At 42.4% G+C, this 17,472-nt stretch overlaps 1 protein-coding gene and 1 long non-coding RNA gene across 9 annotated transcripts in view; one reads left to right on the top strand and one right to left on the bottom strand.

The window, feature by feature from the left end:
* Window positions 1-17,472, bottom strand: part of RIPOR2 (RHO family interacting cell polarization regulator 2) — a 233,623-nt gene that overhangs the window by 48,120 nt on the left and 168,031 nt on the right. For all 8 annotated transcript variants that reach the window (XM_074398527.1, XM_074398522.1, XM_074398525.1 and 5 more), the window contains exons 2-7: window positions 13,802-13,928; window positions 11,705-11,860; window positions 10,956-11,034; window positions 9,272-9,295; window positions 7,833-7,886; window positions 4,101-4,250 (exon numbers count right to left, since the gene is read on the bottom strand). In XM_074398527.1, coding sequence (XP_074254628.1) covers window positions 4,101-4,250; window positions 7,833-7,886; window positions 9,272-9,295; window positions 10,956-11,034; window positions 11,705-11,860; window positions 13,802-13,928 — 590 coding nt within the window. The remainder of the gene's footprint in view (window positions 1-4,100; window positions 4,251-7,832; window positions 7,887-9,271; window positions 9,296-10,955; window positions 11,035-11,704; window positions 11,861-13,801; window positions 13,929-17,472) is intronic.
* Window positions 1-17,472, top strand: part of LOC141584411 (uncharacterized) — a 48,253-nt gene that overhangs the window by 3,398 nt on the left and 27,383 nt on the right. The window contains exon 3 of the long non-coding RNA XR_012517461.1: window positions 3,768-3,890. This is a non-coding gene — a long non-coding RNA (uncharacterized LOC141584411). The remainder of the gene's footprint in view (window positions 1-3,767; window positions 3,891-17,472) is intronic.

Genomic DNA, 17,472 nt, shown 5'->3' on the forward strand with positions numbered 1-17,472 from the left:
TCAAGCAATTCTTCTGCCTCAGCCCCCTGAGTAGCTGGGATTACAGGCTCCCACCACCATGCCCAGCTAATTTTTATATTTTTAGTAGAGACAGGGTTTCGCCGTGCTGGCCAGGCTGGTCTCGAACTCCTGACCTCAGGTAACCTGCCCGCCTCGGTCTCTCAGAGTGCTGGGATTACAGATGTGAGCCATGGTGCCCGGTCTCCAAATGCAACATGTTAACCTTGATTATGTCCTGATTTGAAAGTAAATAAAACAGTTGTAAAAGACATTGATCCAAATAGGGAAAACTTAAAAATGGACAATATGTAATATAATTCTATAGGATGATTGTCAACTTTCTTGCTTGTGGTAATGGCATGTGGTTATGTAGGAACTGCAGATGTTCTCTAGGTTACTATTAAGAGATCCATGGCTTGATTTAGCCATTATATTACATATTTCAGTATACATAAACTTCAAAACATGTTGTACACCATAAATATATGCAGCTTTTACTTGCCAATTACAAATAAATCTTAAAAAGAGATCCAGGTTGAAATATTGATAGAGTGAAATGTCATAATGTTTATCACTTACTGTCAAATGACTTGAGGGGGATGGAGGGGAGATTTGAGCGTATCAGAGAGAGGGAAAGCAAATATGGCCAACTGTTACTGATTGGCAGATCTAGATAAAGGCATATGGTGTTCAATGTACCAGTCGTTCCATTTTTCTATAGGTTTCAAATATTTCTTAATAAAAATTTGGGCCAAAAGAGCAGAAGAGCTGAATTCTGCTCAAGTAAGTAAGGCGGACTTCCTGCTGCAATGCCACAGCACCCCCAAAGTAATTTTTGGGTCTGATAAGCGTCCTCTCTGTGTGGTTGAAGGAACAGGATAGAGAGAAGGAGTAACCCCATCTGTACGTGTGGTTAGAGACGTAACTACCCTGAGCCTACTTCCTCAATAGCAAGGACCTAAATAGAACAATTGCAGTTAGAAGGTGCTGCAGTTAAAAGGGAAGGTGCTACGGCCAGGAGCCAGCCCCGGGGGCCCTGCTGCTGCTGGACCAGCTCCCAGTCTGGAGGGTGCCTCTGCTATGCTCAGCAGCAGTCTCCACTGGAGCTTGACGCAGGGTGCTACCTGCAAGCTTGTGGCTCAGTAGGCCATGTCCCACAAGGCTAGGGGCTGGAGGGTGGTCTCACGGACAGAAGCATGGCCAGCTTGGTTAGTGCAGGCTGGTACTGCTGTCATTGGAATCCTGTATGCTGAGGAGCTCAGCCTAGAGGTTCTGATTCTTCTGTGTTTCTTTGTTCTGCTCCAAATGAGCGCTCTCACGGGACGCCAAGAGAATGCATTGCTTTCTCCCTTATAAGGTTTCAGTACCTGAACTACCTAACAAGGCTGGGGAAAACTTCCTGAAGTCTGAGTTCTGTATAGCTTGAAAGCTTTGAAAAATGAAGCCTCAGTATTATAAACCAATTTACTTCCTCGGAGTATTGGGCACCTCTGTGAAGAAATGCACTTTGGTTTCCAGAAATAGCAACTATGCTGTCATGCGTGCCAGGATTGCTACCAGTCTCTCTGAAAAACTCAAGAGCAGCTAGGTTAAGACTTGAGGGGACATCCGTGGTCAGAATTTTCTCCTGCCCATACCTCCCTCCTGCAGCCACTGATGAAGACTGCTGCATATGCAAAAGCACCTGAGCCACCTTGATCTCACTGTTAAATCCTCATTTCAGACCCTCATCATAATAAAATCCTGGCTTTTATGGTTATATGGTTATGTGAGGATATATTTCTTTTCTGTGTTTTTGCTTTTTTTTTTTTTTTTTGAAATACAGTCTTGATCTGTCGCCAGGCCGGAGTGCAGTGGCACCATCTTGGCTACTGCAACCTCTGTCTCCCAGGTTCAAGTGATTCTCCTGCCTCAGCCTCCTGAGTAGCTGGGATTACAGGCGCCCGCCACCACACCTGGCTAATTTTTGTGTTTTTAGTAGAGATGGGGTTTCACCATGTTGGCCAGGCTGGTCTGACCTCAAGTTATCATCCCACCTCGACCTCCCAAAGTGCTGGGATTACAGGCGTGAGCCACTGCACCTGGCCGTGAGGATGTAAAACTGTCTGATGCCAAGTGAGATGAGGTACCGAGCTACGGAGGTCCTGGACTTCTTTCTTCTCTAAGGCAGTTTAAATTGCACTCTATGTCTTTGAATTTGTGAGCAAGGTCATGATGCCATACCCTGGCACTTGACCGAGGTGGCTCTGTCTGAAGTGACCTGCAGATATACCAGCACCGGCAGCCCCTGCATGCTGCTGGCCCGTTATCTGCATTTGTACTATAAACATCCTCTGTAACTGGAAACGGCTCTTCTGATTTCAGAGATCTGTAGACTTGGGGTCTCATGAACTACGGTTGCTTCAATGTGCAGGTCTGTAAAGTAGGAGAGGGGAGGGGAGGAAGAGTCGGATCCTTACTTCACTGACCTGTAACTGAAATCAAACGTGTTTAGGTATGATGAGGGTAGAAAACGAGCCACAGCAGTATCAGTCATAGCCGAGACTTCGACGGTGAGAGAAATCACATATAGGTTCCTGGCACATCATTTATTGCAGATAACTTTTTAAAAAATCATTCATAGTTTTCATTACTTTGACATTTCAGCAGTTGTTAGAGCCACGGCTAGAGCTTTTAATTTGCTGTGTTAATAAAGCAGCAGCATAGAACTATGTCACACATTTGACTTTTGAAATATTTTAAAAACTGTATTCATGATACTGAACTGTATTTCAATATATTTTCTTCTTTTCAATTCCTATGTATTTTATTTTATGCATTTAAAAAACACTATTCTAGGCCGGGTTTGGTGGCTCATGCCGGTAATCCCAGCACTTTGGGAGGCCGAGATGGGCGGATAACCTGAGGTCAGCAGTTCCAGACCAGCCTGGCCAACATATAGTGAAACCCCGTCTCTACTAAAAATGCAAAAATTAGCTGGGCATGGTGGCGCATGCCTGTAGTCCCAGCTACTTGGGAAGCGGAGGCAGGAGAATCACTTGAACCCGGGTGGCAGAGGTTGCAGTGAGCCAAGATCACACCACTGCACTCCAGCCTGGGTGACAGAGCAAGATTCATCTCTCAAAAAATAAAAAGATAATAATAAAAAATTATTCTAAAGGAGGAACTTAGGTAAAGAAGTCCTGCTTTAAGTCATATAAAGAGACAAACTTGGTTCAGATGAGAGACAACATGGGGGCGTACACACAAAGGGATCCTACTGACAGTCATCCAAGATGTCCCTCTGGTCCCAGGCTGAGACAGATGCTCAGCTCTGGGAATTGTCCAACAGACCCTCTTCAGGCTGATGACTTCATTCATGAAATCTGATCTCTGAACAAAGACTCATGCAATAGTGAGGAGTACTGCTTTAATAATTTAGTCATTTCATCAAGACATTGGTATTAGGTGACCCCAGGAGGAGTGAAGACCTCTCTACATCAGATGCTTGGGCCCCAGAGAGTTGGAAACCAGGAGAGCACACTTCTGTTCATACTTCTTAATCTTGGCTCCTTTATGATAAAAATCTCTCACAATAAAAAAAGAAATGGTAGGCAGAGGGTTGCTGATACCCATCACTGACATCCAGTGCAGCTATCTGAACCACAGGGTCTGTACCGCTTCATCGGTTAAGCTAGATTTAACTGTACACTAGAATATTTAGAAGTGTATTTAAATGACAACAATCAGGGCAGTGCGGCTCATGCATTCATTTTATTTTATTTTAGAAATGCATCCGTGCACTGTCACCCAGGCTGGAGTGCAGTGGCACGATCATAGCTCACTGCGGCCTCAAACTCCTGGGCTCAAGCAATCCTCTTGCCTCAGCCTCCTGAGTACTAGGACTACAGGTATGTGCCACCACTCCCAGTTTATTCCTTCATTTTAAGCCATTCCACACATTGCCTTTGTTGCATAGTTTTAAGGCTAATGGTAAAGACTATCTTTAGAGAGGGGAGAATGAGGTTGTGGGTTGCTGTTTGCCTCATTCTTGGCAATTACCAACAATTCACACTAGGCCAGGCAGGGTTCAGCAACTGAAGCAGGTTAGTGAGTTATACCTCTGTGTACTCCTTGTAGCTCCGATTGATCTCTGACAGACTCTCCCGGGCAGCTTTGCTGGCAGGGGATGTTGCAAAGGCTTGCTTCATTTTGCTGGCACCATCCTGGAGGCGTCGCTGGATACAATAGGCTTCATAGAGTTCATCCACCTGCCAGAATCAAACCAGGAAACAGAAATAAATGTCAGGCTTGAAAAAAATTACATAGATCATTGTTATGTGCTTAAGGTACTTTATATTTCTGACCTCTGCAAAGAGAATTCTGTAGAAATATTATCCTTTTAGATACAGACCAATCATTTTTATTTTAGCCACTGTGATACATTTTGTCTCAAAACAGATTTTGCACTAATCCTGTTTTCAAATTACGCAGAAGGGAAATGGCTCTCTTGCACTGTTCGAGGCTATCATTGGAATTGTTTACAATGACTCCTAGGTGACTTTGTGTGTCCATGGGTGGACTGTGTGAGTTCAGAAGTAAGGAAGGTGAGAGCCTTCTGCGTATAGAACAAACACTGAAAGAGTTTATGCAATTTCATACCAAAGCGACAACTATGTAGTATCCTAAGCTAGTATCACTTTAAGACATAGTGTCACAGTATTGGGATATGTAATCCTGATATTCACATATCCGGATTTAGCATTTCATAAAATAACTTGGGGATATTTACTGAAAATAACTTTTGTAAAGCGTTGGCTCAACTGTAAGAAGAAAAAGTTATTCTTAAAATTAGAGTAAAACATAATTGTCAAAATGTATCAAACTGAACACTTAAGAACTGTGATCTCTTTTGCTTATAAATTATATGACATTACAAAAAAATAGATTGAAAGCAATATAAATGAACTTTTGTTACATATGTACAGTTATGCTTCTAAATAATAATAACATACCTTTTTCAAATGACTATTGATTTTATACCCTGTAAGCCTGATAATCAGCTAATTCTTCTAAGGCAGTGATTCTCACTCAACCCAAGGCAATTTTGACCCCCAGGGGTCTACTGGCATCCAGTGGGTAGAGGCAGGGGTTGGTGTTAAACATCCTATAATGCAGAGGACAGCTTTCTGCAACAGAGAATTATTCCCAAATACCAATAGTGCCGGGCTTGAAAAAAAAATCTGTCTTTTTTTTTTTTTTTTTTTTTTTTTTTAAAAGGTGGGGTCTTGCTATGTTGCTCAGGCTGGTTTCCAACTCCTGGGCTCAGGTTGTCTTCCTGCCTTAGCCTCCCAAGTAGCTGAGACTACAGGTGCACATCACTGTGCTTAGCTGAAAAGAACCTGTTCTAAAGTTATTCCTAATGATATTTGTCTCTATAAGTCTTGTACTGTCTTTAACTGACTGCAGTGAACTGCAAGAATTTTCAGGCAGATAACAAACAACAATACCATCAGGCATTGTGAAAAGCAGATAAAAGCTGTTGCTTTGGGGAGACTTACTTACCTAGCACTATTTCAATTTTCATTTCGGTATGAACTTTGTTCCTTCAAAAAGGAAGCTTAATTATAGATCCAGAAGAAGGCGGAGATACACATACTGGATTTCAGAGTTTACGAGTCTCCTTTTGTTCTGAAGGTAGACTTGGCTGCTCACTGAAAAGCATTCCTATAACCTGGTAGAGGAGGACGCTTTTCCATAGTTGCTTTCTATACACAGATGTCAATGACACTTAGCTTAGAATGCAAACATTAAAAGACTCAAAATTATTCTCTTGACTAAAGGATTCTTTGTTGCTATTTACTTCAACAATGCACTCAACTCTGCCAAGAAGAATGCCCAAACTGAAAAGAATCATGTTTAATCTTCAGGGTGAATGGATTTATGTCTGATTAGGAGGGAGATGTAAGACTCAAGGTGTGTCATATCTGCTGATGACATCCTGTGGTTGATGACAGGCATAGAGGGTGGTTTCCATGCTTTAAAGCTAAGCCTCATCTGGTGAGCTTGTTAAAATGCTGATGCCCAGGCCCCACTCTGAGGTGTTGATTCAGTAGGTTAGGGCTGGGCCAGGAATCTGAAATTTTAAATAACCATTGCAGGTTGTTCTAATATGGGAGATCCCCACAAAACTTTTGGAAACTCAAGTGCTAATATCTCTTCCAGTGCAGGTCAGGCTATGTGCTAGTATCTCTTCCAGTGCAAGTCAGGCTGTTTCACCCATGTGGTCTTCTGGGAAAATATCCCTGCAACCCTTTCCCCTACGAGCAGGTACACTAAAGTTTCTGAGCTTGTAATCCTTTCAGTGCTCATGGGACCATCAGTATAGCCATAATGACTTCATCTATTACTTTGTGTAGCAAGAAAACTTATTCTTTGGTTTGCTTAAATATCAACCTATCCTAGCCAAATGGAATTAAACTTTAGCTTAAAGCATACCCATGTAGTCACCTTAGCAGAAACTCATTTGTAGGCAAAACCATTTGCTTACTTATCAGTCAGCAGTGGCTCATTAAATAAAATAATGAATGGAATCACTCAGTTACATACAATTTGTTAGGCATCTGGATATAAGGTACTGCAAATAGAGTGTCACCGACCTTTAAAACCCATTAGGATTGTTGTATCTAACAACCATGGGTACAAGACTGATAGATATACCATTACCTAATACTGATTATTTTCTTGCTCTTGTTTTTATATGTCAAAACTTGCCTGTCACATAAATACCTTCTCACAGATGTCATTGTTTTATTTATTGAGTTTAGCAGAAATAGGAGCAATTTCAGATTTGCCTAGGTAGAACATACCTTTCAAAGCAAGAATGAACCAAGGCAGTAGCATATACGTGTGTATCCATACACACAAACCATCCTAGAATTTTTAAACGGGAAAGCATTCTTAGGATCATCTAGATCAATCTGTGCACCTCCTCAGCTCCTCTTCACAGAGTGGGGAGCCAAGGTGCACACAGACGACACAGCCAGTGAGTATGTGGCAGAGCTGGGAATACAACCTAGGGCTTCTGACTCTTGGGGAGATCTGCCCAAACCCCCAGGATCCCCACTTGGAATAGAGGCTGATGGGTATAGACGAACAGGAATTGATAATGGTGTGACTTAGTTGCCTCTCAACGTAAATATTTTCCAGCTGGCACTAATAACGTCTGATAGTTCCCAGAACGAGGGGGTGATGCCAGCCTCATTGGACCACCAGTGAGGTACAGGGTTCAGGGCTGATGTCAGGGACACTGACAAACGAGTGCACATCTTTGGGAGAGGGGATTAAATGGCACCTGAAAACCATGCCATACGACCCAGACCGGAAAGAACCGCGGGCTTGAGAGAGATTGAGGGAGGCTTGTCGACGGTGGTGTTTTGGTAGTTACAAGGCCTTCATGAAGAAGTTGATGGGGCGCCAAGTGTTATGTGGAACCCGAGTGTTAAGTGAGGACAGCATGGAGTCTTTGGCAGGGCTAGTTTGATTGACAGTTTATCTCCAACCACACTACACTGAGGCTGTATGTCCACATGTCCTCCACTGGGTACTGTGCCTGTTACTTAGCACTTAATACACGTTTGTGGAACTGAGGTCGAGCCACAACTGTGCGGGGCCATCAGGTCTTCCATTCTTACTGCTCCTCCATCTTTAGTGCCGCTTGAGGACTTAACTGCTAGCTGAGGAGTCAATTGGATAAGAAACTCTCCATGCCCTCGATACTATGGTCAGGCCAAAGGTGTATTGGTTAGCAGCACAACTGAAAAACAGACTACCAGAACAGGAACTTCAATTACCTTACTAATGTGAAACTCCAGGCGTCTCATGTATCTTTCAATCGTTTTAATTTGCTGGAATTAAAAGAAGTTTGAAAAAGTATAGTCATTTACAGTTGAACTGATTTAGGCTTGTGAGAATAACTTTATTATATCATACTCAAAAGTACTAGGAAATCCAATATATTTCCATTTTCCTCCTGTCTTTGATGCTATTTTAGTCTCTAATAACAATTTGGAAAGTTTTTTTTTTAAATATTCAATACATATTCTGAGATGTGAACTTGAGTTAGTTATCAGAATCCCTGTGTTTAATATCAAGAAAGGCCAATCCAATGGAAGTCATTAGATTCTGACAGAACAGTACCATATTGGAGTATATTTCAATTTCTTCATAATAATGTATTTCATCTTCTAAGATTGGATTTTTTTTGCCCATTCACACTTTAGTGTCTCTGAAATTGGGGTGCATTTTACAATTGCTACCAGCAGACAGCTGCCTGTACAAGCTCAAAGATAATCATAGTTGTTCATCTCTTTCAGTTGTAATTATTATTATATGCATTTAATTGCCCTTTAAAATGTCTTCAGAAAGAATATACTATGATTCAGCATTGAAATAAAATTATTGTACGCATAGAAAGGCATGGAGCAGCATCATATATAAATTTTTTCAAAAAGAAAGAAAATCTGCATCTAAATAGACCTAACAGAGTTTTCCTGATAACTCTAAAATACGGATTTTAGATGAAAAGAAAGGACTGTCAGAATTTAACTGGAATCCTTTTTTTCTCTTCATGGCACATGAAATCATAGTGCATTTTCTAATCAACAGTGACTTAGATTTGATGAAGTAATTTATATTCAGAGACAACACAGGTAAAGGCCTCCAAATGCTTGGGAAGTTCTTAAACTTACCAAAACACTACTACCTAGTGGCATTTTTATGGAAGTGACCTTAAACACTTTCATCTGTAGATCACAGTACCTATTCATTATCCTCGTTAGACAAAAGTACGCAGTTTTCCAGGGTTAAAAAAACTATCAGTTCTCTAGGATTTTACTGTCCCTAAGAGGGCCTCCCATTGACTTCTCAAGGATGCAGAGTTTTATTTTTCGAGACAGGGTTTTGTTCTGTCATCCAGGTGGGAGTGCGGTGGGCGCAATCACAGCTCACTGCAGCCTCGACCTCCTGGCCTCAGGTGACTCTCCCACCTCAGACCCTTGGGTGGCTGCGACCACAGGCACACACCACCAGGCCTGGATAACGTTTGTATTTTCTTTTTTGGCAGAGATGGGATTTTGCCCCATTGTCCAGGCAGATCTCGAACTCCCAGGCTCAGGCGATCCACTCACCTCGGCCTCCCAAAGTGCTGAGATTATAGGCATAAGCCACTGCGCCCACCAAGGGTACCAAGTTCTTTTCCTTATTAGCACCCCAACACAGAATGGTAACTTACCTTGTCTAGGTCATACAGCACACCCTACAATTAAAAAAAAAAAAAAAAAAAAAAGGAATATCTTGAATTAAACATCATCCTCCAAAAGGCTACCCATCTTAATAGAATGATTTAGCCCATATTTTCATATTATCTGTGGAAATAATAATCAGCCCTACAAAATTCTGCTGGTTATTTTACATTTGCTTTAAAAGAAAAAACGGTGGGCTGTTTTAAATACCAGTAAGAGTACCTTTACGAGCCACCATTTATTCACACTCTGTTACTAGCATTGCGCACAGCCCTCTCTGCCCCTTGGAAGCTTTTAAGTTTTCACTTGCTTTGAGCTCTCCCGTCCTACATGTTGAGGGGCATGTAAATTCACAGTAACTAAAAAAATCTTTTTAATAAATAGTATGAATATAAAACACAGCAATGGCATATGTGCTAAAAAATACTTCCCTCACTGTCTAAACAAATAAAATTGATATTTAAGAAGAGTTCTTGAGGCCGTGATATGCTTTTCGCAAGTTGTTTTTAAAGTCAGCCCATTTCCTGTGTGCTCACAATATAATAGTATGATCAGTGCACTATTCTCGTACCCTCCAATTGAGAGAGTTGTATGAAACACAAGGTTTCGGCAGAAGCCCCTTCATTTGTTCACCAGTGTTTTCCAGGAGGGACATTTGCAGCCACTGAGGATGCTTAAGGGCATTCAGCAGCTCTGAAGGCCCTAAAACGAGGGATTCCACATAGATGCAGGCAATTTATACCCTAACATCAGCATAACATAAACACTTTCAACACTGAGAAAGCCTTGAATCTCTAAGCCTTTGAAAAGGACAAAGTATACATCTGAGCACATTTTCTGCAAAAAACCCACATAGCAGCTATGAATGGCTAGCTGTACCTCACCTCTTAGGTATATGCAGAGTTTTCTTGGGCTTTTTGATTCCTTGAAACAGTAAGGTATAATACATAGAACTGAACAAAATCATTTAAAATAGTGTAGACAGAACCACCTCTTCAATTACACGAGTTCTCACAAAATCATTAAAAGAGAAGAAATTTGCAACGTAACATATACTTGATGTGGTCTAAGAACTAACTTCTCATGGTGGTTACATCTAAAGCCTCTTTTCCCTCCCTGATTTTACTGGTTATATTTTTGAAAAGTTGGAGACAAAAGTTCTAGATTCCAAATTCTTTATATTTTTTAAAAACAGAGACGGGTCTCACTTTCTTGCCCAGGCTGGTCTTGAACTCCTGAGCTCAAGCATTCCCCCAGCCTTAGCTTCCCAAAGTGTTTGATAACAGGCATGAGCTGCCGTGCCTGGAACCAACTTCTGTATGTGGGAACAGTATGCTAGGGAAACTTCACCTGTTCATTTCCTTTATATTAAATTATTTGAGGGTGGTAGAGGACAATAAATTTTTTTTCCTGATCATCAAAGTTTCATGAAGATAGACATTTAAAAAATGATCTCATAAACATGCTTGGAAAATACTGAAAAGTATTAAGAAGAACGCATGAAGTAGAAAAAATAGTCTTCTTTTTCCTCCTGAGACATACTGGGGGATGTAGATAGCACTTTGCCCCTTGGATTTGCTTTTCGTCAACATTCCTCCCCAGCCCCATCCAGTAAAAGAAGCTGTTTGGCCAAAAAGAACAGTGTTAACATCCTAATGACTGGATGGTACCTACCAGGCGAGAGTTTCTTTTCATATCTTTTAACTGAGCTGTCAACTTGTCTAGCTCCGTCTGGTGAACCTCCAGATACTCACTGCAAAGATAAGACAAGATGTAATCTCTGTGCCTCTTAAGTGGGACCCGGTGCTGTCTCTGACCTTTCCTTCTCAAACGGGATTAAGAATCGAACCTTGCTCTGTAATTGGGGAGGAGGCTTTGTATTTTCCCAATATTTCAACATTTTGAAAGCTCTGGCAGTGGCACTGGATACTATCCAGCTGCATCAAAAAGGAGAAAAAGGCTCAAAATCCAGAAAAGAAAACCAGTGGGGAGGCAAGGGGCAAGATGTCTGTAGAGTGAGCGCTGGGGCTGGCCTCACAGAATTCTGTCTAGCCAAACAGAACAAACAGTGAATGTCCCACTGCACACTAGGAAGATCTTATTCTGGGCTCACAATCTCTGTAAGATGTGAGGGAGGTTTCAGAACCCTCTTCAGCAATCTCCAGAATGGATGTGTATGTCTGTCCATCATTGCTTAAGTGAAACTCAGTTCTGCACAGGGTCCAACGTCTCCCTCAATGTTATGAATGTGATGTGGAATACCAACGTATTTCCCGCCTTTGGGACTTATTTCAGGCCTCCCTAATGATGGTGCAAGAATATTTCCTATAGAAATAGACATTTAAAAAATGATCTGATAAGACCAGCTTTTCTCTGACCCCTTGGGTCTTTCCTTAGGTATATTGTCAGGTTCGAGTTCTTACTCAAGTCCATTTTTCAAGGCCCGGTAGACTTCTTCCACCCTTTTAGGCTGAGGCTCTTTTGGGGGATTGTTGTTTTTGTGGCCTAAATTGTGCATTTTCTTCAGTTTGGCCTGAGGCTTCTTGAGAGCGGAGGGATTTTCAATGAAGGAGTTACACCTATGGAAAGAAAAAAAGAACAGAAGAAATTGTGAGGACTGGGCATCCAAAAGGATTTAGCCAAAGAACAATGTCTTTTATTGTTTATTTATTTGTCTTAGAGACAAAGTCTTCCTCTGTCATCCAAGCTGGAGCGTGGTGGTGTGATCATAGCTCACTGTGACCTTGAACTCCTGGGCTCATGAGCTCAAGTGATCCTCAGCCTCCCAAGTGGCATGCACCACCACACCTAGCTAAATAGTTTGTTGTTGTTGTTGTTGTTTTTAAGAAGAGGGGGTCTCACTTTGGTGCACAGGGTGAAATGCAGTGGTGTGATCATAGCTCACTGCAGCCTTGACCTCCTGGGCTCAAGTGATCCTCCTGCCTCAGTCTCCCAAGGAATTGGGACCACAGGCATGCACCACCACACCTGGCTAATTTTTTTTCTTTGTAGATACAGGGTCTGGCTTCAAGCAGTCCTCCTGCTGTGACCTCTCAAAGTTCTGGAATAATTCTTCTAAACTTTGTAGAGATGGGGTCTTGCTATGTTACCCAAGCTAGTCTTGACCTTTTGGCTTCAAGCAATCCTCCAGCCTAAGACTCTCAAAGTGCTGGGATTACAGGCATGAGCCACTGCGCCTGACCAAGAAATGTCTTTGTAATCATCTTGTGTTCTCATGAGTGTTCTTTGCAGAAGGTAATATTCCCAGATAGGAGCCATCCTGCATTTCGTTTCTTGGTATTAGATTTGTTAACCGCTGAAACGTGAAAGCTTCGTTGGGCAGAGGCTACCTAGAGTCAAAGTCTGGCTTCAGGGAACCGTATTCCAAGTCAAAATACATTGCGTCTCTAAAACCTCACAGGAAGCTAAGGGCAAAGAGTTCCCGGTCGACATAATGAACAGGCAGAAGGATATCATCCAACTAAAAACGTACATGCACTGTGCAATTTTAGGTATGAGTGTCTATGAAATTCAACTGGGAGGTGAATAAATCCTTTTCGATAAGGGACCATAAGCATGACAAATAGCTAATTCTAAATGACATTAAAATACATGTAGCTTCTTTTTAGCTTGATTTTTATGACATAAATTACTAATTAGGTTTAACTTAGAAAAATTCATCTCTAGTAGTGCCAGGAATACAGCTTGCAGCAGTAAGGTGAATATCTGAGAACTGAAAACCAGAATACTCATCTGATTAGGAGCTGCAGAGGCTAGGGCACTCACACACCCAGCTATCAGCAGGACAGTCACGACCTCTGAGGCTGCAGGTACCACTGCACCCATCCCAGGTTAGTTATGAGTTACAGTCTCTGCCATCACCATGTGCCTGAGGGGGACAGTACAGATCAAAGCACACAGCACCCCTCCGAGGGCAGAGACCTTTATGATAACAGAAACCCTGAAGATAGACCTGATCACACGTTGCTTCTTCACTCTCTGTTCTTTCTTCCTGGAGTTCCCCCTAAGTCCAGTTTCAGATGAGAGGAGACTGAGGAAACTAGAAAGACTAACTTTGGCAACTCCTGTCTGAATGCTCTCCTCCCCAGTCAGTCTGCAGAGGCATAGTCATTATCCAGTGCGTGACTTCATGGCAGATGGTGTCTCCAGAGTGCGAATGCAATGGGAAATGTGCTTCAAAAAGGGTGGAAGTAGGGGTAGTGAGAGGTCGGTGCACGTATCATTAGTTTCTCCTAAATCCTCAGCCGTCATCCTTGCAGGAGGAATTCTAAGTGAGAGAAAATAATCCGTGGCACTTAACTTTTGGTACATCCTTTCTATGCAAAAGAGATTAAAATTGTGTGTGTGTGTGTGTGTGTGTGTGTGTGTGTGTGTCTGTGTGTGTGTGTCTGTGTGTGTGTGTGTTGTGATGAGGCCGAAAGTACGCAGACCCTCTTCACAACGTCAAAGTTCTCTTCCTTGGCGAGCTGCATCCGGGAGCAGAACCACACAGTACTTGCCTGGATCGCCTTTCCTGAAGGCCGCTGAAACCCGCGAAGGACTGGCTTCTAATGATCCCATTGGGCCCTCCAGGCGAAAAAGACTGGGATCCTACCAACATGATTTCCGGGAGTCTGGTCGGTAGTCCTGGAAGACAGTGGAAAGATCACGACAACTTACAGGCAGGTTCAGATAGAAGGTGCACTGAGCTCGTCAGTGATGATAAAGGCTGTAAAGTGAGCCATGAAACCGTTAGGTGCTTATGAGGTTCTTTAAGATGGAGCATCCTGAAGACCAAGGGTTCAACTCCCAAATGAATAATAATGACACCCATCTGCCTAGACGAAAATGAATACAAATTACACCATCACTTTAGGTTTTCTTCAAGAGTTGTTTTTTTTTTTTAAACAAGGTTCAACCACACCCTCAAAAACATGAAAACTGTTGCAACATTTACTGCCATTCAACAATAAAAACACACAAATAGGCCAAGTCAAAGCCTCAGGTAAGTCCTGCATCAAACTGAAAACACAGTGAAGTCTTCAAGCAGAATTCTACACCTCAGAGTCATAAGGCTAAGATACTAGGTTTCTTTAGAGATGAAGTTACTTACACTAATTCTCCCTTTCTATCCTTAAGAATATTCTGAAAGCTAAGATTGTGCCACTACTGTGACAGTGCACAGTAAGAATGGTAAAGGGAACACTCACCAAAGAAGTGATAATCTAGGTTAGATAAGAACACCGGGTTGGGGTGGAAGGTAAGAGGAGAATACAGCAGAAAGCGCACAACCTGTATTTCAGTCATTCGCTTGGCTTTTGTGAGGACTTAACCACAGCAGACCAAGGAGCACTGTCAAAACACAGCTTTAGCTGAACAGAAGCTGAGGGCTGGTTCCCCTAATGATGGCCCTGGAACTGTTAGGTAATTCTATTCCTTTTAGATCAGGAGTCAAAGCACATACCATTGTCTTGGCAAGTGACTTCAGTCCAGAGAGGGCGACAGGCTAGCAGGATAAAGGGAAATAGTTCCTGCCCAGATTGAAGACTCCAGAGAGGGCAGACGCCAAATTGGTATGCTTGCAGAGCATCAACAATTGCCCTTTAAAAACTTAATGAAAAAGAAAGAAAAGCTAAAAACTACAGCAGCAGAACTCTCTGGCAGAACATCCAGATGTAATGGAAAGACCAGTTTCACTAGACCTCCTCAAAGCTACGTGAAGCGGTTCAGCAAGAAAGGCAGTTTGAGCGAGTTACTTCCCAGAGAGAGAAGGGCAAACAGCCACCTCCCCCATGCTGCTACTGGATTTTAAGTCTCCCCCACTCCCTCCAGAAGAGAGCAGCCCTGGGGTTTGTATGCATTCTTGCAAGGTACAGGTGCTGACTCACTTGGCCATAGGTCTGGCAATCAGCTTGCTCTTTATCTGGATGAGATGCAAATCCCACACTAGCTGGGGAGGAGAAGCTTTTGTTTTAGGGCATTCTCCAGAATTTATAAGTAATGAAGAAGTACGTCTGAGCAGTAGAAGTAATATGTAGGGCACAAATGGTTAGACAAAATGCAGGTGCAGGTAAGGTGCTTGCTGGTTTCTCCCCAACCTCAGGCTCAAAAAACTCCTAATTACTTTAAATCCTTAATGAGGTTCTCGGTGTTCTCTTCTGGTCACTAAGAAATCTGTCTACATTTCTTTTTTTTTTTTTTTGAGACGGAGTTTTGCTCTTGTTACCCAGGCTGGAGTGCAATGGCGCGGTCTCGGCTCACCGCAACCTCCACCTCCTGGGTTCAGGCAATTCTCCTGCCTCAGCCTCCTGAGTAGCTGGGATTACAGGCACGTGCCACCATGCCCAGCTAATTTTTTGTATTTTTCGTAGAGACGGGGTTTCACCATGTTGACCAGGATGGTCTCGGTCTCTTGACCTCGTGATCCACCCGCCTCGGCCTCCCAAAGTGCTGGGATTACAGGCTTGAGCCACCGCGCCCGGCCTGTCTACATTTCTTTAAGGGGACCTTTCTTAGGTTCATAAAGCATGCCTGTGGTATCAGTGTGTGCCATGCAAGCTTCTAGTAAACTACTGTGCTTTCTTGATACTTATGTTCTTTCTCTACTCAGTTTGACAACCAAGCAAACACCCACCTTAAAGTCTCCATGGGCAAATTTTACTAGCATTCTATCTTGTTTTATAAATTATTGTTCAATAGATCTATTGGATCACAGACACTCTTTGATCAAAGGAAAAAACTTAGGGTATTTGCAATATTTAACTATCATTTCTCATATCTGCTAGAAATTATATTTTTCAAGCCAATTTTCCCCTTAGCCATTGCATCACTGCAGTTTCAACTACTGACGCCTGCCTCCTATCCCCAGGCACTGTGTAATTAATGTGGGTATCACCTGGGTCTGGGGAGGTGTTTAAAGTCCCCAGGTGATTCTGATGGTCATCAATTTGGGACACCACTGATTTAGGAGAAGTTTGGATTGAACAATCAGTTGCACTAGTGATAGGCAGAAAAAAAGGGAAAGAAAAAAAAAGACACAAACTTTATTGCAAATGTAAGACTTCTGTTAAAATAATCTGCTACAATTAATCAACTCCAACGCTTTCATTAAATGAATTAAACGCTGCAGAGTCAATCACATGTACCAGATTGTAAAATAATTTTCCTTCTTCCTCCTTTTCTGTAACAGGTAAGCAAGGTTCTCACAACCAGAACAAATGTCTGTCCAGGATCCTAAGATTGTCAGATACTTTGGGAGGGGGACTAATGCTCAGAAACTTTTCATTAAATTTATGGCCAGGCGCGGTGGCTCAGGCCTGTAATCCCAGCACTTTGGGAGGCCAAGGTGGGTGGGTCACCTGGGGTCAGCAGTTCAAGACCAGCCTAACCAACACAGTGAAACCGGTCTCTACTAAAAATACAAAAATTAGCTGGGCTTGGTCCTGGCGCCTGTAATCCCAGCTACTTGGGAGGCTGAGGCAGGAGAATCACTTGAACCTGGGAGGCAGAGATTGTAGTGAGCTGAGATCGAGCTACTGCACTCCAGCCTGGGCAAAAGAGTGAGACTCTGTTTCAAAAAAAAAAAAAAAAAAAAAAAAAAATTTGAGAAACTTTTCATTAAATGTGCATATGGAACTGATGTCCACTAGGAATGTGCCTGGGTGAGCAGTTTTGTTTTGTTTTGGCTTTGTAGTCTTAGAAATGATCATTATCTCTCAAGAAAGAATTTGGCCCAGAGCTGGTTTAGGCTGGTATCTCTCTATCCCGCCATCAATTCCCTTAGGTGACACATGGCCTAAGGAAAGTCATAAAACAAGCATGCACACACACAAGTCTGGCTCTGGAAGAAATACAGGAGGAGGTTGGGGCAGGGTAGAGTAGAGGTGTCAGGGAGGAAAGTACATAAACACCCCCATCCTCATTCCTCCCAAGTCTGTGTACATGCTTGTTTTATGACTTTCCTTAGGCCATGTTTATATCAGTTCGTATTTTCCCATTCCTATTAACATTGTCTGTAGTGAACATCTCTACATATGCCTCTTCATGCATTTGGGTATTTCCCTAGAGGAGCTATCAAAGAAGTGCCCTGTTAAGGGATTAGTATGTTTTTTGCATTTTAAACAGATACTGCCAAATTGTCCTCCGAAGTTTTAGTTCAACTTTACATCCCTACCAGCAGTGATGCTGCAAT

Source organism: Saimiri boliviensis, chromosome 4 (genome assembly GCF_048565385.1).
Source record: "Saimiri boliviensis isolate mSaiBol1 chromosome 4, mSaiBol1.pri, whole genome shotgun sequence".
Taxonomy (NCBI): Eukaryota; Metazoa; Chordata; class Mammalia; order Primates; family Cebidae; genus Saimiri; species Saimiri boliviensis.